Source organism: Chrysochloris asiatica, unplaced genomic scaffold (genome assembly GCF_000296735.1).
Source record: "Chrysochloris asiatica unplaced genomic scaffold, ChrAsi1.0 scaffold00003, whole genome shotgun sequence".
NCBI classification, from domain to species: Eukaryota; Metazoa; Chordata; class Mammalia; order Afrosoricida; family Chrysochloridae; genus Chrysochloris; species Chrysochloris asiatica.
The window spans coordinates 27,416,546-27,436,719 of record NW_006408521.1 but is presented as its reverse complement, the minus strand read 5'-3'; the positions used below and the strand labels follow the sequence as shown (position 1 = coordinate 27,436,719).

Genomic DNA, 20,174 nt, shown 5'->3' with positions numbered 1-20,174 from the left:
GCTTATACTACAGTGTCATACCAGGGCCATTTATTAGCTGCTTACACATACTAAGAGCTTATGGTGTTCCAGTGTTGTACTGGGTACATTCCTTTAGTCCTCACAATAACCATGAGAAGTAAGTACTGCTATGCTCCCTTTTAAGATAAGGAAACTGAGGAAAGAGAGGTTCAGTAGCTTTCCTAAAGTCACACAGTAAATGACAGTCAGGATTTGAATTAAGATCTGTCTAACTCCAGAGTCTGTTCTTGAAATGTTTCACTCTGCTGCCTGGGTGCCATCCAAGATCTTGCATCCCTTCTAGGACTCCAGCTATCTATCTGCTCTGCACCCTCCCTAGACTGAGCTAAACCCTGCCTCTGCGCACAATGATGAAGGGGTGTCTGCTCCCAAGCCCTCATTTTACAGTCAGGAAAACTCCCAGGGTGGGCAGAGAGGTTGGGGCATGACTTGCCCATGGTCACACAACTAGGTGGGACTCTCAGGGCTAGACCTCATTGCAAGTGCTTTGTTAAGTACAACGTGGTGAGATTTTCAAGGAGAGTGAGCTATCACAAATCTTTTTAGGAAGGAGGCAGGATAATAAATAAATGACTTAAATTAAACAAACTGCTGAGTTAAAACTTTGACATGGTCTTTCAAGGGGAACAAAGGCTCAGATCATCTTCTCCTCTGCCTGCCTCATATTTGCTTAACAAAAAGCATCCACAGACCTTGGGTTCTTTGGGCTTCCTAACCACTCTCTAAGGTGGGTAAGGGTTATCATCCCCTTTGTAACTGGTGAGGAAACTGAGGTCAGAGAAAGTGATGTACAGATTACATGAGGGTAAGTGACTAGTCAAGGGCATACTCACATGTGAGGACTGAACAAATGACCAGCAGTGACTGCCTGCCCAGTCAATGTCCAGACTACGAGGTTCCCAGAAGTGGGGCCCCAGCTGCCATGCAAACGAAGACAACTGTAAGAGCAAGGATTAACTTCACGGGAAGGACAGTCATCAACATGGCAACAGTGGTTTCCTCCAGGTCAGGAGTCATGTTAATTTTCTTCATCATCAAATTTTCCTGTATTGTCTAGACTTTGTGCAACAAGTATGCACTCCTGCTCGATTCCTCCCTCTGTCTATCAGCTTGTCTCTGATACCTTGCATGTTGTTATATTGCTGGAAACAATACCATTGGTCATTTGAATGCCATGTCACCCATGGTAGACAGGCTTCAGCAAAGTTTCCAAACAAACAGACTAGGAAGAAAGGCCTGAGATCTATTTCTGAAAATTAGCCAGTAAAATAACCCTGTGGGTCACAACAGAATACTGCCCAATCTAGTGCTGTAAGGGGAGCCCCCCAGGTTGGAGGACACTCAAAATACACAGTGACCACAACACTGGATGCAATCATACCAACAATCATGAAGACTGGCATTGTTTTGTTCTGTTGTACATGGTGTCACCAAGAGTTGAAGCTGACTCCACAACATCTAACAACTTCTACAATCGGTTAAAAAAATGTCTTTTAATCCTCAAAGATTTGATTTCCTCATTCACTTATTCTTATCACTCCCCATATATTTCTTCTCTACCTTCCACCTCTCTGAGCCTAGGCCAGAGCCTTTTCCTGGTCAACCATGAGTGAAGGTGTCTAATGAGGTCTCGGAGTCCTGGTGTGGCACTGTAGAATAAGCACTGCACTGCTAACCACAAGGTTGGTGGTTCAGACCCACCGCTTGCTGCTCAGAAACCCTATACAGGTTTGCTATGAGTCAGAACCCACTTTGACGGCACACAACAACGAGGTCTCAACAAGTTGAGCACCATGTCTTGGTCTGAGAGCCAGGTACAATAGACAAAACAAATGTCTGTCCTCTTTGCATGTTTACATTTTATCTGGATTCCCAAGGTGGTCACTGCTAGAAACAAGAATAAGTCAGTGCCGGAACCAAACAGTAGTGGGGGAGCAAGGGGAGTGGTCAGAGAATGAAATAATGCTGTTTCCTTGGTGAAAGCACAAAGGCACATGGAAGTCTACAAAATCGAGATGGGATGAATAGCAGTTGTTCACCAAACCCCAGAAAACAAGAATTAGGCATTTCCAAGAAATTTTTAAAGGTATAATAACAATACTAACTTCAGTTTTTTAAATCCCAGATAGAAATAGCAACATTCATGGAAGCAGCAGTCAAGAAATTAAACGATATGTTACACTGGGCAAATGTGCCGCACAAGACCTCTATGAAGTGTTGAAGAGCAAAGATATCAGTTTGAGGACTAAGGTGCACCTGACCCAAGCCATGGAGTTTTCAGTAGCCTCATATGGATGTGGAATTTGAACAAGGAATAAGGAAGACTGTAGAAGAATTGATGCATTTGAGTTATAGTGTTGGAGAAGAATACCACGGACTGCCAGAAGAACAGTAAAGTGTATGGTCAGTGAAAAAGAGGAAACCCCCAAGGAGATGGCTTGGCACAGTGGTAGCAGCGATGGGCTCAAGCATAACAATTGTGAGGATGGTATGGAACCAGGTAGTTCTGTTGTGCATAAGCCTGTTATGAGTTGAAACTGACTCGACGACACCTAACAACAACAAAAACAATCATCTGTCTCTGGGAGAACTAACAATATTAAGACTTTCACGGACACTTATTAAATTCACTCAACTTGATAAGGCTTTTATCATTATTATCATTTTCACCTTTCACATAGGGGAACAGTCTCAGAGAGGCAAGAATGTTTGCAAAACATCCTGGAGCTAGTAAGAAGCAAAGGGATGTCTTGACTCCCCCTATCAAATTTGCTTCTTTGTCCAAGACCATCATCACATCATTTATTGAGCACTTACTACATGCTAGGCATGTCCTCATAGAACACTTGCAAAAAAGATAACATCACTTCAGCTTTAGAAATGTGGAAAATAGCTCACAAGATCACAAAGCTAGCAAAAAGAAACCTTGGGTAAAGTAAGTCTTAATTCCCGGAGCAGACGGAAAATGGCATGAAAAAGGGGTACTGGAAGAAAAGTGGAATCCCTGGTAGAGAGGGCAGCAGCTGATGGGTCGCAGAGGGTTGGGGGAACAGGAAGGACTGGGTTCAGTGATGGTTGGAGATAGGGGCTTTGCCCAAATGTTTGTTCTGACTGGAGGTCTCTGGCCCCTCGCTTCACCTTAGTTCCTCCACACACCACATTCCCCCTTCTAAGGGGTTCACCCCCAGGCCACCCCCAGTCTCCCCAGCTGCCAGTTGTTGCAGTTTCAAACTCAATTGTTCTCCTCGGCACTGAGGCAAATGGAGTCATTAATTACCTTCTATCGGCTGGGCTGAGTTCAGAATGCGATCAATATCCCCGCTTGTCATTCAGGGCAGCCTGCTTGTGCAGCCCCTGCCCCACCCCCACTGCGTTGCAGCAGGACCAAGGAGGTCTGGGCTGACACCCCGGCCCTCCCATCTAATTTGGAACTGGGAGTGAGGTTTGGAACGCTGAGGAATGGGGCTGGCTCCCACAGGTCCAAGACTAGAAGAGAGAGAATATGGAATAGGGAGGAGTGGGGGCAAAGAGGTGGGAAGAGAGAGGAAAGGAAGGAGTGTGAGGGAATGAGGAGAGAGGGAGGAAGGGAAAAAAAAAAAAAGGAAAGAAGGGAGGCTGAGTGTGAGCAGGAGAAAAAGAAAAATAGAGGAAAGAGGAGAGAAGAGGCTCTGCAAAGGACCAGGAAGAGACTCCAGAGGACCAGGCTGGGGACAGTCCTGGTGGATGACATTCCTCATTGTCTCTCAGACAAGAAGTGGAGAGTGTGAGCTTGGTCTGGTCAAGCTCAAGAGTAGAACAACAAAGAAAGAAGCCCTTGGGCACATAGCCTGAAGCTTTGACTCAGGACAAGATCAGCCTTTGTCAGTCTTCTAGTCCTGGTAGTCTGCCTTGCTCTCCTTGACTAAGTTTAGCTTCTAACTACTCAATGAGTTCATGAAAGGGCATGGGGCTGTCTGGCCAGCTTGCCCGCCGTCTTGCTGTGCCCACTTACACCCATTTGCCTCTAGGGACACTAACTGCATTAGTGACTCTAGTTCCAAATCAGCTCCTGGGTTGAATCCTAGTATCACTTGCTCACTTGCTATGTGACCTTGACGAGTGCCTTGACCAGTTGGACTGAGTGTCTTCAGATGTAGCTAGCTCCTCCTTCAGCAATATTAATTTCTCCTTTCTCTATAGTTTAATAGCCATCTATTCAAGCTTCTACAATAGAAATAATAATAGCTAAACTCAACTGAGTTCCTATTATGGTTCCAGATACTGTAGTTGAAATACACAAACTGATTTAATTTTTACAGTAACAACAACTAACACTTGTAAATTCTTTCTGTATGTTGTTGTTGTTAAGTACCATCAAGCAGGTTCCATAGCGACCCTGTGTAGGGTTTCCTGGGAGTGGTTGATGTGTTCGAACCACCGACCTTGTGGTTCAAACTAACCCTGGGGTCTAAAGCTTTAGCTTACAGTGCCACAGCAGGATTCCACTGCTTACTATATATCAGGCACTAATCTAAGACTAGTACATATACTGACTCATTCAATTTCAGAAGAACTTAGGCTGGACGCTTCTACTATTATCCCCATTTTGTAGGTAAATAAATGGAAATGCAGAGGTTAAAGAATTACGCAAAGGTTACGCAGCTAACTATGGTGAAAAAGACAGAACCAAACCCAGATAATAAGCCTCTGGTAGAGGAGCTCATAACCTGAGGAACCAAGTGTAGAAAATTGCTTACTATGACTAGTAAATAAGCCAAATTTAGAATCTATGTTGTATCTTTTTTTTAGTGTTTGTTTTCTTCACTACCTGTGAACATCTTTTTCATTATTATAAGCCTAGCATGGGACCTGGCATATAGTAAATATAATAAAAAATGTTAGTTGATTTGTCTAATAGAATTTTAAAAGCAGAGGTTGATTCATTCCTAACTTACCTTGCATACTTTGTCTTTTAGAAGATAAAGAAACAACAAAAGCAATTGCTACTCTGAGCTTAGAGTTGTCACCTTTTCCATCTGGAAAGGATCATGGAGGTCATTTAAACGGATTCTCTTTTGTTGCTGTTGTTAAGGTCCGTCGAGTCGGTTCTGCCTCATAGTGACCCTTACGGGGTTTCCAAGGAGCAGCTGGTGGGTTTGAACTGCCATCCTTGTGGTTCGCAGTCCAGTGCTGATCCTACAGCACCACACCAGAAGTTCTGATTTTCTTTTAGAGATTAAAAATGAATAATAATGCAGAAAGGTTAAGCAATTGTTCCATGTGACACAACTAGTCAGCGCTGGAATGGAAACCGAGTTTCCCAGCCCAGTGTCCTTTCCACTGTTCCAGGCTGCTTAATTCTGACTATGGAATGAAGAAAAAAGCTGATGACAGGAAGTAATGAGGATCTGGGGAGAAAACAACCATGTCTAGATGACAATAGTAAAGGACAGGGTCACTGGACAGAATCCCAACTGAAGGAGGAGAACTGAGATGCACTGGGGGGAAAGATGAGCATGTGATTCCATGGTAAAAGATTCTAGAAGAGGATATAATTCCATTAGGACAGGGTGCTCTAAAGATGAAATTGTGCCTTCTATAAGCTCAAATAATCAACCTGACAAAGTACACAGAGTGGAGCGGGGTGGAAAGAGAAGGGCATTTTAAGGAAAGTCATTGTTGTTGCTGTAAGCTTTAAAATATGATGAGCCTAAATTTTAAAAGGACATGTACATTGAACAGTGGAAGATTATGCAACCATTAAAAAAATCATGTTTTTGAAGAATATTTAATGATATGTGAAAATGGTCCTGATATGATGTTAAGTGAAAATAGCAAGACACAAATATATATATACAGTATCATTCCAATTTTGATTAAAAATTATATACATGAAATTATGGATGCACAAGGAAAAAGAAGGCTGGAAAGACTATACAAAATATCAATAGTGATACTATCTTGGTGATGGGTGATTAAAAAAAAAGTGCAATACCTTCCAAGGATGTTACAGTAGTCGTGTATTACTCTTATTATCAGATGAAAGTTCTTTTTTTGCCTCTTATAAAGGACACACAACAGATGGAAGGAGAAGACCATAACCAAGGATGAACATGAGAATAGTAAGAGCTTGTCACATAGACGAAAGCTCAGGACAAACAGAGACAATAAAAAGAGCCTTGGCAACTATGTTTGGAGAAAAAGCACAAAAAAGGCAGGTTGAGACTTAGTACTTGAAAAATGGATGTAACACTGAGAAAGAAGGCAAAACTTCTCAATCCCTAGCTTGTTTCTGACTTCTTGACCAAAGAAAAGAATCTTCAAAAAGAATAGCACATCAAGTACCAGTAGAAGGGTCTAGAGCCCAGGGCAGGGCAGGGGCCAGGCAGGTAATCTCTAGCCATTTCAGTTAACTTTCTCAAGGCTAGAAAATTCATTTATCAAGACCTTAGGGGGGAAAATAAAGGTAGGATCCCAAAATTGATGCTGATAATCCTTAAGAAGTAACAACAACAAAAAAAGGTAAGACCGTGAAAGGCTTAACGTCATTCTGGCTTACAGAAAAGGGAGAAAGATACACTTATGCAAACAACACTCTTACATTAATATCGAGCTCTGGAAATCTTTTAGGAGAAAATATTATACAGTTAATTGGTGGACACTAGAAAAGAAATGGTAATACCCTGGAGCCTGTATGTACTCACCAAGAATAAGTTGTGGCCCATTAACTAAGTAGCAATGCTTAGATCAAATACTTCCCCCCAGAAGACTTTCCCAATTGTCCTGATTAGAAGCAACTGCTACTTATAAAAAAAAAAACAAAAAAAAAACCACTCATTATAGCATTTATTAGAGTCCTGGTGTGGCACTGTGGGCTCATGCACTGGACCGCAAAGTCAGTATGAATCTACAGGTCAGCAGTTCAAGCTGACCAGCTGCTCCTTAAAAACCCTATACAGGGTTGCTATGGGTCGGAACCAACTTGACGGCACTTAACAACAACAACAATAATAGTATTTATCACATTCTGCTTGAATAATAATTAGTGGTATGTGCATCTATCTTCCTACTAGATTATAAATTTCTGGAGGTCAAGGACCATGTCCAATTTTCTTTTGTAAATCAGCCTATGCTATGCTTTATATATAGCAAGCATTCAATTTGTACATCAACTTATGGTTTTCATATTCATTGAGTAAGGAAATGTTGTGGATGTAGTAAGTGTTAACATTTGGCAAAGAATCTCCTTCCTAACATTATGGACAAAATGAAGGAAGGTGAAATGGTTGAGAGTTGATGGGTTCAATTGTACTGAAAACATTCAATGGAGACCATGTGACTTCTCTTTAGCTATTCAACTCTTTAAAAAGTTAGTTGGATGAAGATATAGAGGACATCCGTATGATCTTAAGAGGATGGAATGATGAACTCAAACCGACTAGATGAAATCCAATAAGGATAAATGGAATGCCCTATGTTTAGGTAAAAAAATAATCAATGACACAAGTGCAGAAAGAGTAGACTAGCCTTGATAGCAATTGACGTGAAAAAGATCTCGATGTTTTGGTTGACCATGCACTCAATATGAGCTTGAGTCTGACATGGCTGCTAAACAATCGAATGCAGAGTCTCCAGATGGAGAATGGCCATGGTGTCGCTGTACCTGGCATTGGCTAGACGGTCTCCAGAGTTCAATGTTTATTAAAGAGTATCTTTAACATTAACAATGAATCCAGAGATAGGCAATCTAGATGGGTGAGGGACTTCCCTTGTGGCTAGAGACCATGTCATGTGAGAAACTGAAATTTCACCTAGTGCTCAGCCAGTGTTTTACTCAATTCACATGGAGGAATGAGTGGGAGGAAGAAAAGAAGAAGAGAAGGCAGAGCATCAAATGGAGACCTTTAGCACCACTCTATTTTATAGGTGAGAAAACTGAGTCCGAGGTTAGGTCATTAGCTGAAGATATTGGGTGGTACAAAGGCTAACATGCTTAGCTACTAACCAAAATGGGAGGCTTGAATTCACCCAGAGGTACCTAAGAAGAAAGACCCGAGGATCGAGTTCTTAAAATGTAGCCACTGAAACCCTCTGGAGCACAGTTGTACTCAGACACACAGGGCCTCACCATTAATTGGACTTTTAAAGGTCCTAGAGCAAGAAAGGAGACGTCATCCACACCTTTAGACTACAAATGCTGTGCTCTTTCCTGGACATGTAATTAACTCAGTATAAAAGCAGTACTGATAGTAGTGACAACCATCCTTTTATGTCCTGTGTTCAGGCAGAGGCTGTCACCTGCCCTGACAAGCAGGACTACTGAAAATGAAAGTTCTCAAGTGAGTGGCAAGATTGGGTGAATCTCAGACTCTGCCTGTGACCACCCTCAGCAGAACCACTGGCCGCCTCCTACCTGTGAGTTGTCCCTGGAGCCAGCCTCTCCAAATTTCAGCCACTGGCAGACTCAAACCACCCCCACTTCCTCCTTAAAACCTTTCCTGTGTACTCTTCTAGTGTACCTCTCTGAATGCCTACATGGTCACATGGTTCAATATTTCAATGTGTTATAGACTTGCTTTCCATAATAGACCGGAAGCTGCTAGAGATGCACCTGCTGGCTATTCATTCCTCTCATAATCACAACACAATTGGTGCTTGGTCTTACACAGATGCAAACCTCCCTAGAAAGACAGCACTCATTTTTTTTTTTTTTTTTTCAATATTCGACCTATGTACACACCATAGCAAAGTCTTATAGACTCTCAATTCTCTGAAACGATTTACAGGAAATCTGCCCAAGAACAGAGGGATAAGCTCAGGGTGGTGCAAATGGCTAACACGGGCGGCTAACCAAAAGATTGGAGACTGGAGTCTACTGAAAGAGAGCTCAGAGGAAAGGCCTGGTGATTTACTTCCCAAAATATCTGCCATCGGAAGCCTTATGGAGCACAGTTATGCTCACCTACAAGGGTGGCCATGAGTAGGCAGTGCCTTGATAGCAACCTGTAGAGAAGAGAGAGATGAGAGAGACTAGGATTGTCCCACTACCCCAAATCCTATCAGTACAGCTACTGTCTCCATTTTGAGTTAACCCCCTCAAAAAAAAGAAAAAGAGTCTCCAGGGTTTCTGTAAAAGAAAGGCATTAGTATCTATGGTCAATGCACAAGCCATCCCAATTGTGTTTGACCACGAATGTAGGAGGCCAGCAGGTACAGGTGGGGGAGGGCAGAGGGGAAGGCTAGGAGCAATGAGAAGGGGAGGGGTGAGCATTAGGTGGGTTTGGGTGAATTCCCTAGAGTGAGCAAGCTTCCTACCTGGGTGACCCGCTTGCTGATGGCAACAGCCAAGACTCCAACTCACTGGCTAAGACTCACCAATCTGCTGATGAGAAAGGAGGGCTCAGTGTCTCTCTTTCTGTGGGATCTGCACCCTCCTTGTCAGCCCCTTCTGGGCCCTTGGGGTCTCTGCCCGGGTGCTGCCCACACTGGGTCAAGCTGGGGCCAGGCCAGAACCAGTTAGAAACCTCTCTGGAGCCAAGAGGAAAGGGAGCTTTGTTAGCTCAAAGGACACAAGCAAGGCGAAAAATTACATACCAGGCCGCCCTAAGTATGCTTGTTTAGAGAAACTGCTTGCATTTATGAAGTCTTTGGTGCGGAAAGCAGGGTTGCAAATGACTGCATCAGAGCGACAGTAAAGGCCATTAATTTCCTGTTATGTTTTCCTGTGTTGGGGGCTTTATTAATTTAATTTTACACTGTCGAACAACAGCGAGAGCTGACACTGCCACACCGCCACGGCTGGGGTTTTCTTTTTGTGTGTGTAGCAAGGCTTTGCCTGACATGCAAATCAACGCTATTACCGGAACCAATAAAGATGTGTGGAGTGAAGAGGGAGGGATGAGGAGGGGGAGGGGTACAGGAGGGAGAGAAGAAATGAGAGGGGACGAGAAAGGGTGAAAGCCATCCTTGGCCAGTTGCTGCTTCGCTCTGTACCTAGCATCTCCTGGTGGCCCAAAGTCTTCTCAATCAGCAACGGGCCCCTCCTTCACTTTTCCTTCCATCCTTGTCTTTCCTTGACTCTACCTCTGGTGTCCCCCTCTGTCCAAGTTGAATAGACAGAACTTGAAAAGGAGAATAAACTTCCCAGCAAAGGGTGGGAGATGGCTTCTCCCTAAGGCCTGTCCCTAGCCCAAGAGCTGCAGGGACCAGAGAATTGACAGGCAGGATCCAGGGTCTTTTCCCTCCACATTTCCATCCTCTAAAGTCAACTATAAGGAGCTCTGGTAGCCTATGGTTACGAGTCGGGTTGCTAATCTCAAGGTCAGCAGTTCGAAACAACCAGCAGTTCCACAGGAGAAAGATGAGACTTTCAGCTCCAGTAAAGATTTACAGCCTTGGAAACCCTATGTAGGGTCGTTCGTTATGAGCCAAAACCGACTCAATGACTCCACAGTACACCACCACCATCCTGCCTGCTTACATATAGTTCCTGCCTGCTTGTGTATAATTAGTGCACACACACTCCCAAACACAAGAACCTGTGTGTTGTGCACATGAAGAAGGGTCTAGAAAGACAAATATTCTAACTAGTCTATAAGCTCTTCCGAGAACTCTCATGTTCTAACCTTGACAACCATTTATTTTCTTTGAATTCTCAGAAGGAAATATATATATATATTGCCTCTAATTATTTTTCCTTAACAGATTTCAGTAGCTATCCTCAGTGGCTGCTGCAAGGTAACCACTTGGTCTAGGCCAGAATGCCAGAGAAAGATAAATCCTGACACATCAGAAAACAAGACAGGGCTCTGGGAAACCCAATGGTACCACATTCTAGTCCCTTTTATGACTTACCCTTCTTGTTCATGACCCTAAGATCACCCACAAGGCCCTTCACAAGTGGGCTCACACGCTATACTCTCCTTGACCCAGCTTGCCACAGGTCCAGTCCACACTGCCCATGCACCTGTGTGGCTGTCCTGCCACTGGAGGTGGCAGTGGGCTTGGGGAGGTGAGATAGCTGTAAAGTGGAATCACACCCACCAGACACCATCCGCTTGTTCTCTCTGTCCTAGGCTTTGAGGCTTGCCAGGGTCCAGAGAGATCCGAGGGTGACCAGTGTGTGTGTGTGTGCATTTCTCCCTCTGATACTGGTCTGTTCGCTCTCCTGCCCGCACTTTCTGCTTCAGGAGCTGTCTGGCAGGCTCTGAGAGGCTGTTGGATGGGATCCAGCTCTCCCTGGGAGAAAAGCATAAACTTCATAAACTGCATTTACTTTAATGCAGGTTCCTGGGGCTCCTTTCCTCAGGCTTTTCTTCTTTCCCCTTGTCTGCTCTATCTCGGTCGCATTTTATCCCTGTCCCCGTGTGCACCCAGACCTTATACACACACACAAACACACACACACACACCCCACAGCCTGCACTTCCAAAAAAGCTGGGACAGGTGGAGAAAGGGAAAGATACTCTGAATGGAGAAAAGCCCTTACCAAGCCTGGGGGCTCCTCAGACCCAGGCCTGGAGAGGACCCTCATACCATACCCAGCTCGTCTTAGCAAGGGAGATGAGCACAAAGGGTGCTTTGAAGCAGGCAGTGAGGGAGGGGATGCTGACATTTCATGGGGATGGCCGAATTAGGAGCCACCTGGAGGCTGGGGCCACAGGGTTCTGAAAGGGAGGGTGAACCAACGAGGCCTCTGTGCAGGTTGGGGTTTCTGAGGCCTCCCTTGTCTACTGCTGTCAAGGTCAGCAGGTTCGGGTTCACCGAAGGGTCAGGATGGTTTGAATTACTGGCGCTGCTGCAACTCGGCTCTAAGGCTCCTGATCCGTCTCCCAGCCCCTGAGCCAAGCCTAGCCCTCCCCCAGCCCTCCTTGCCTTTCCGAACCCATGAAGGGAATAGGAAGGTCCCACAAGGCCACAAAAGGTCCTGAGCAAGGCAAGGTGGAGAAGGCCCATTCCTGCACAGGCATAGGCAGGGTGAGAGCGGTTACCAGGACCCATTCCTCTGGCCCACAGCACTCTGGGTCTCCCTCCCCAAACCCTCTTTCCAAGAGGTCTCTCCAGCTGCCTTTCCTCCTCAGCTGTCTGCTGGCCTGCAGAGGACCAGGTACCCTGAGAGTGGAGCGTGGAGCAGAGAGCAGCAGGCCTGGGGGACAGTCTCTGCCTGGCTCCTCCCTCTTGCGACCAGAGCCTGCGCTTGGGGGAGAAAGGCAGAGCTGAGGCAGCGGATTTCTCTCTCATTAGGTGCCCTTGCCTGTGGCAGAAGGAGATTGGTGGCTACCTGCAGGGCTGGAAGGGAGGTGCCAATTGGGGAATGAGGAGTTGAAGTGATGGGTAGAATACACGTGCACACATGTGTACAAGCATTCAGGAGAGGAGGGGTACCAGCAGGCCTTGGCTGAGAAAGTTGTAATACCTATACTACACCCACCCCCATTTCCAGGGACACTCAGAGCTGCCTCTACATCTCCTCTATATAGTCTCTCCGGGGGGCGGGGGGTGTTGTTGTTGTTAAGTGCAGTATTGTTGCATCCAACTCATAGTGACCTTGTATATGGTTTCTGTGGAGTGGCTGGTGAGATCCAACTCATAGTGACCTTGTATATGGTTTCTGCGGAGTGGCTGGTGAGCTTGAACCACTGACTTTGCAGTCTAGCCCATTAACTCACAGTACCACACTAGGACTCCTGGGGTAGAGGTCTCCTATCTACTTCTTGAGCCTTTTACTAAAAAAAATATTCTTTGGGTTAAGTCTTAATCTACTTCCCCAAACAATCAAGTGTAACTCTTTATGCACAATGTATACGCTAGTTGGACAACTAAGAGGTTAATGATTTGATGGCAGTTTACCATCTACATGCAGGGATTTATGTGCAAATCCAGGTACTTGGGTCAGCTACACACAGCTATGGCGAAATCCCCAGTATTTCCCTACAGAAAAACCGTACACATGTGGATATGTGTGCATAGTGTCCAAGGGAAAGTCCTAACACAATCTACGCCTATGTTGTAGGTAAATGTGCTGGACTGCAATGTTGGTTTGAATCTCAAGGTCGGCAGCTCAAGTTCACCAGCTGCTCCTAAGAAACCCTATAAGGGTCGCTATGAGTCGGAACTCACTGAACAGCACTTAACAACAACAACCTCTGTAGATTACATGGTTGTCGGTCAACAGGTCCATGGCCAACATCATTCAGAGTTCAGTTAAACTATGCAATCCAACAGTTAAAAATACCTCCCCTTTAGGTACAAAGGGTCTAATTTCACAGGTTACTAGGAATATATAATTGTAATAATTAATGTGTATTCATCGTGTTGTTGTTAAAGGTTTCTGAGGAGTGAGTATGAACTGCTGCCCTTGCAGTTCAAACTGACCTTGAGGTCAAGTGTTTATCCAATAGGGGAACTAGGTAGGAGTCGAATGATAGGTATGAATACGTGTGCACACATGTGTACAAGCGCCACACCAGGACTCCATGGGTGTTCATTCATAAGTGACTTTTTTCCCCTTCACATCTTAATAAATGCTAACCTTTGAACATTAGCCCTTTCTTGGTCCAGACACCCCATTAGGCAAGTTTGCAACAATACTAGTTGGAAAGAAAACATAAGTTGAACACTTTGTTAATGTGGTTAAACTCAAGCACTTACTTAGATAACCCTCTTCCTTTAGATTTGGTTCCTGAACTTTGGTAGGACTTCTTTGTAAATGGCCAACTCTGATAGGTACTAGAAGGCACAGCATGTATGAATGGGTCTCACCCCAGCAATAACCCGCAGAGTCAAAAACCCAACCAACACTAGTGTTGTCTCATAACAATCCTGTACAACACCCTAGTCCTGCCCCCACAGACTTTCCAAAGCTGTAAAATCTTTGTGGAATCAGAATGCCACATTGTTCTCCTGAGGAGGAGCTGGTGAGTTTGAACCACTGACCTTAGGGTTAGCAGCTGAGTGCTTAACTACTGTACCACGAGGTTTCCACATACCCACAGAGGACCTCTCCTTATAAACACAAACTATGCTCAGCATCTTCCTGACAATAGAATGCCTTCTTACAGTGCCTACCAAGAGCCTGAAGAAAACAAAACCCAAACCCATTGCTATGGAGTTAAATCCAACTCATGGTGTCCTTGTGTGTAATAGAACTACTCTACAGGCTCTTCTCAAGGAGCTCTGGTAGCGTAGTGGTTACGAGTTGGGCTGCTAACCTCAAGGTCAGCAGTTCAAAACTACCACCCATTCCACGGGAGAAAGAGGAGAGTTTCTGCTCCTGTAAAGATTTATAGCCTTGGAAACGCTACACAGGGTTACTATGATTTGGAACCCACTCCACCACATAACCCCACCCCCACAGGCTTTTCTCAGATAGAATCTTTACAGAAGCTTATTGCCAGGTCTTTCTTTCACAACACTAATGGGTGAATTCAAACCATCAACCTTCATGTTAGTAGCTGAGCTCAAAGCATTTGCACCAGCAGCCAGGGACCTACAAGAACCTAGTGGGGGAGTCAATACAAACAGAGGGTCTGCTATTTCCTGCCTACAATGTAAGCTTACTTCAGAACTTTGAGAACACATTCCAAGGTGGGTATTTTCTAAGAAAGGACTCGTATGGCTGGGTGTGTGTAAGGATTATGTGGTAAACAGACATAATTGTGCCCAAGTGCTATGTTTAGGTAAGGAGTCAGAACAACCTCGTTTTGTTTACCCAATAAGGTGCGACTCCGCCAAGTCATCTGCACCCTCTTTGGGGCCCCCTTTCCGCTCCTTCAGGCTGAATCCTATCCCATTAAAATGAGTGTGTGCTCAGCAAGCCTTCTTCCAGCTCTTCACATGCAGGGAGGCCTTATATCCACTCTGATTCTGCCAGCCTCCTGCATCTGGCCCTGAAGGCCCAAGACAACAAGTAAGGTAGGCCTGAGAAATTGGTGTGTGCTCTGGCCTCTGCCCTGGCCTCTGCCCATCTGCCTGTACCCAGACCTCACTCAGCCTGCCAGAGAACAGGCATTCACAGACTCCCCCATCAGCCTCCTCCAAAACAGCGGCTGCACCCCAAAGACCCAAGGTCCAGGCAGCTAGCTGGGGCACCCTCTGCTCTTCTCTAGGTTCATCCTTGCCCCCTTTTTCTGACCCCAGCACTCTTCCTGATGCCCCATCAGAAAAGAGAGCAGAGAGGAGAGGCCGGTGACCAGGGCATGCCTGGTTTACATTAATGAGCTACACCGAGTGTAATCCAGCCACGGAGGCAGCCTACAAAAGGAGGCGATCGCGGGCGGCCAGGAGCTGAGCTGCTCAGGTAATTGGTTTATCTATCTGGAAGCAGGGGGAGCAATCTCAGCGCAGACAGACTAGCAGTAAAGTCTCTTCCTTAAGGCTATTTCCTTTGTCTTTTCAATTGCCTGCACATCCATGTGAGAGAGGGAGAGAGTGTTAAAGAGAAAGGGAGAGGGAGAAATGTTAATTTGTGAATTAATGGCTTTTCTCAGCGGAATTGTAAATTCAAATGTCACCTCACACGGTGACACCACGGCTGGTCTGCTGAAGAAGCAATGATAAGATCCCCCACCTCCCTCAGTGCCCCTCCCTCCCCAAAGATAGCTGTGGAGTGGAACATGCTACTTTTAATTTGCTCTAACAACACAACAGAGGTATGCTGTATTGACTGCCTCTCCTTCCACCCTGCTCTAGGCTTCCTTCTCCCCCACGCCCCCGAGTCCAGTAGGCTCCCCATTTCCTCCCTTCCCACCCCCTTGCTCTTCTGAAACACCTCACCTCACCCCACCTGCCCCCCACCCTACCCCAACCAGAGCCTGATCACATGGGGGGGGGTGCCTTTGGAATTGACGATGCTGTAACCCTCTCTTCTCCTTCAATAATCAGGGAATTAATGACCCTGAAGTTAAAGTGAGGCTGATACCGAGGCCCTGCCCAGCGTTGGGAAAAAGCCTTCATTGTTTTCAAGCAGGAGGCGGGCAGCAGTGAGGGAGATTCATGGATGGAGATTGAATATGCAATTTTCTTTCACCTTGCCAAGAGCTGCCCCTGGGCTGTGCCTGGCCTAAATTTTTCCTTTTACCATCTCTGCCTTATCCGGCCCTCCCACCTCCCTTCCATTCTTTCCAGAAAATTACCTTCAAAATTGATTTCCACTTTTACAAACAAATATAATGGGAACACAGGAAAAAACTTGGGCCGTGATGAATTAGGGCTGTCAGGTGCTTCCAGGTCTCCTTTGCTTTTGTTTTACTACCCGATCTGCTCTTTGTTTTTCCAAGGACTGGAAAAAGTGCCCCCCATCCACCAAGTGCCTGACCCTTTGGTCCACTGAACCCTCAGTCCCAAACCCCATCACTGACCCAAGGCAGAAGTGACCCAGGCCCTGAGGCTCTATTCATCTCTTAGTTGCCTGTAGAAGCCTAAGCCAACTCCTCCTCTTCTGCTCTTTGACCCTTAGGAACCCAGTGTCTGAAGGGCCTCTAACCGCCACCCCCAAGCTCTTTCCCCTGACCCCCACACCATTGTTCCCTCTGGCCCCCATACCTCTTAAAGTCCAGACCAGATGCAAACCTCCACCTCCTCTAATGTGGGCAGGATCAGTGTATACCTCAACTAGAGTAAATAAGAGACAGACAGACACTGAGAGATCCCGAAAGGCAGGCAGGTAGAAGACCAGAGCAAGACCTGAGATTGGGAGACCAGCCTCATCTTCAAAGGGTTGTAAGATCCCACACAGCCTGAGTGGGTAGGGATTCCCACCTCAGTCTCCCTAGCCTTGGGTCCCAGGCCAACCCTGTAGGCAGACTCGGGCATCCTCATCCATTTGCCCACAGAATGTGAAGTGATGCCTACAGGGTTTGAGCATAGCTCTATGTAAGTGTGTGCTTAACACACTCTGGCCTGACTTCAACCCATCTATCTACATTCACTGGCCTGGTGGTCAGGCACATACTCACACCTGACAAGCTCTTCAAGCATGTACACGACCCAGCAAATTGCACACATCCCCAACACTTGGCATTCTACACCTCCTTTCACCCAAAGATCTCAAGTTGGTAGAAAACGCACACTCACACTTGTATAAACAGTGTAAAAACTTACATTTGGGTCCATAAAACAAATATCATAAACTTGAATGTGGAAGCAGGAATGTACACTGATGCATGGAGGAGTGATGTTCCCCTGTCAGCCAAGAAGGGGGTGCTATCATTAGTTACACAATCGAAATGCCTGTGGATGCTAAGTGATGGCCTATGGCCCAACTGGATAACCACAGAGTAAATGAGTGAGTAAGCAGACAAATGTCCTCTATGTCACACATGGGAAGTTGGTCCTCTCTATTGGTGGATCCCAGCAGCCACTTCTCTAGGCTGCCCTAGTTACAAGAAACCACACCAGGGTTAGGGGTCCTGTGTCCAGCTAAGCTTCTCTCTGACACAATTTCCTTTCCCCTAGAAATATAACCCTGCCAGTTGGGACTTCCTCCCCAGACAAACAAAGACCCATCTTCCAAAATGGATTTGGCTCTGCACTTGATATCCATGATCTCATTAAACCCTCTCCATGGGTCCCAAGACGCAAGTGTTGTTACATCTCCATTTTACAGAAGAAAGAACTGATGGAAGTTGACTTGCCCAAGGTCATACCACCAGTAAGTGATGTTAGGATTCAAATCCAGCTGTTCCCCAACTCCAGAGTCCACACTTTTCTTTACTGGGCTTTACCAGGGCTGCACAGCTGGCCTCAAGCCTTGCTCACCATTCCTGGTGAAGTCCATGCATCTTTCTCTAGCTTTAGACCGGGCAGATGCTGCTCATTTCCACAGCTGAATCCCCTTCTTGACTCTAAGTCTAACCTGAACACCACCGTCGGTGACTTCTCAGAGGGAAACTAACTGAGGAAATAAACTGCTTCTTCCAGTTATGGCTTCATCCACAGCAGAAGGGAGCTATTAAAGGCAGTGACAGGCCTCAGCCATTTGCAGTCATGCAGCCTGCCTTATTGCACACACACAACTGCACTGGCTTGGCACACTGAACTGCACAATTCATTGTGCACCTAATTAATGGAAGGCAAAACCACAGCCCCATGCAATCCCACATAGCAAGGGAGACCAGCACACTTTCCCTCACACAGACCAACAGACTCACACCATATGACTTCCTTCAGATTTTTGGACAAGTTATGTAACTGCTCTGCGCTTCCACAACACCAGTGCTTTGGATTCCAGCTGAATGCAACAGAGTAAAGGGAAAGAAAGGATTTTGGATTTTGAGCCTGGTTGTTAGAGAGGAAAACAAGAGTATCTCTATGCTCCAGCCATGCAAGCTTGGGCATGCAAAAATCAGGGAATCTGTGTCCCTTCAAAAGGCCCAGGGAATCCATCCCCAATATTGTTGTAAAGTTCTGTTGAGTCATTCTGATCCGTAGTGACTTTGTATAGAGTTTCCAAAGAGTGGTTGATCGGTTTGAACCACTGACCTCATAGTTAGCAGTCCAATGCTTGCCCTACAGTGCCACACCAGGACTCCCAAAAACATCAACCCACAATTTTAGTTAAGAACAAGTGAGCATTTTGGTGGGTGCTAATTGGACATTCTACCTTCTTGGACTGACACACAGCCTGTCTTTTGGATGTTTCATGACATCACTTCTTCAGCTATCCCTAGTTCATTCTGGGAGTTTTTCGACTCTTGGGAGGAAGAAGCTAAAGCATTTTGATCAGCACATTTCTCACAGGAAAGCCTGCGAGATTTTTCCATGCTTCCAAAGGCTAAGGAATGAGAAGGAATCTCAAGCAGGTTCGCAGTTACTCTCAATCTCCTTTTTCCCCAGAGCCGCAGTTGATCGGCCCTTTACTAATATTCCCACAGCAAAGGTTGCTGCAGACACTAATAATATTGTCCATATTTTGAGTGCCAATGCCAATAATATTCTGGATATTATCACTGTGATCACCAATAAGCAATGCGAGACTCTCTCCAATAACGCTAACACACTCTGCGGTGATTGTCCGCATTAATGCCCACCACCGTGACGTTGTTAAAGCTGAAGAATAAGCGGAACTATACCCAAGGAGCAGGAGTGGATTCAGGAGGAAAAGGTTCCCAGTTTGCCCTGGGGACATGACTTTCTAGTGAGAGAACCCCAGTGCCTGGGGCCATTCTGGCAGGAGGATCAAGAGTCCTTCTGGAGAAAGATTAGCCCCCTCCACTCCTTCCACAGTCTAACCCAATCCCTGCCCCAACACCCCTCAGATACCAAGTCAGATTTCTCTTTTGTCTGTAGTCCTGGCCCAATAGCTGAAGAACACACCTGAGTGTCTAGGCAACCCCTGCCTGGGGCCACCTCCTGCAGCCAGCCTACCAGCTGCTTTGCTACCTTGGCCTGACTGCAGAGTTGGGCTACATCATCTTGACACATAATTATCTCCTGTATTCTTAATCATCTGAGCTGCTCCCTAATGCAAACAGGGGCCTGGCTGCTTGGAGACACCCAGGGTGGGGGAGGGGGAAGAAGTACTGTGAAAGGGCTTTGCTCTTTCCTCTCCCTTCCCACCTGGGTCTAATGGATCAAGTTGGGAGTCAGGGAGATTTAGCTTCCCTCCTGGGCTCTGACCTCCACCAGAGAAAGGACAGCTCGTTCTGGCCTAGGGTTGGTCAAGAAAAGGTAAGAGGAAGGGGGAGTCAGGCCAAAAGAATGCCCCCCCCCCCGCCCCAAAGAACAGAGTAATGGAGGTCTTCTGATCCTTCTTGCCAACCCGTGAGGCTTAGGAGGTAGTGTTTAAGCAATAAGAGGAAACTTAAAAGCCCCCATTACTTCCTCACCTAAAAGACATCAACTGCTTCCTGAGATATTTCCCTGCTTTCTTCTCAGTTGGTCAGTTGGAGGGTGAGCTTCCCCCAACCCAAGCCTCTTCCTAGCCCTTCCATCAAAGGTCCAAGCTCCTTAGAGCATCCAGTTTGGGTCTGATATCCTGTGACCCTAACACACTGTCATAGATTGAATTGTGTTCCCCAAACATGAGTTGTAAATCCTAACCTCTATGCCTGTGGTTACAATCCCATTTGCGAATAGGTTCTTTGTAATGTTAATGAGGCAGGATTAGTAAAGGTTGTATCTTGAGTTAATCTCTTTTGAGATATGTTCTTATTGTTGTTAAGTGCCATTGAGTT

The 20,174-nt window shown here is 45.9% G+C and overlaps 1 protein-coding gene across 5 annotated transcripts in view; it reads right to left on the bottom strand.

The window, feature by feature from the left end:
* The window catches only part of PAX2 (paired box 2), a 90,261-nt gene that overhangs the window by 27,648 nt on the left and 42,439 nt on the right, over positions 1-20,174 (bottom strand). For 2 of the 5 annotated variants that reach the window (XM_006831249.1, XM_006831250.1), the window contains exon 6: positions 16,543-16,611. The exons of the other annotated variants lie outside the window; for them this stretch is intronic. In XM_006831249.1, coding sequence (XP_006831312.1) covers positions 16,543-16,611 — 69 coding nt within the window. The remainder of the gene's footprint in view (positions 1-16,542; positions 16,612-20,174) is intronic. 5 annotated transcript variants of the gene reach the window in all.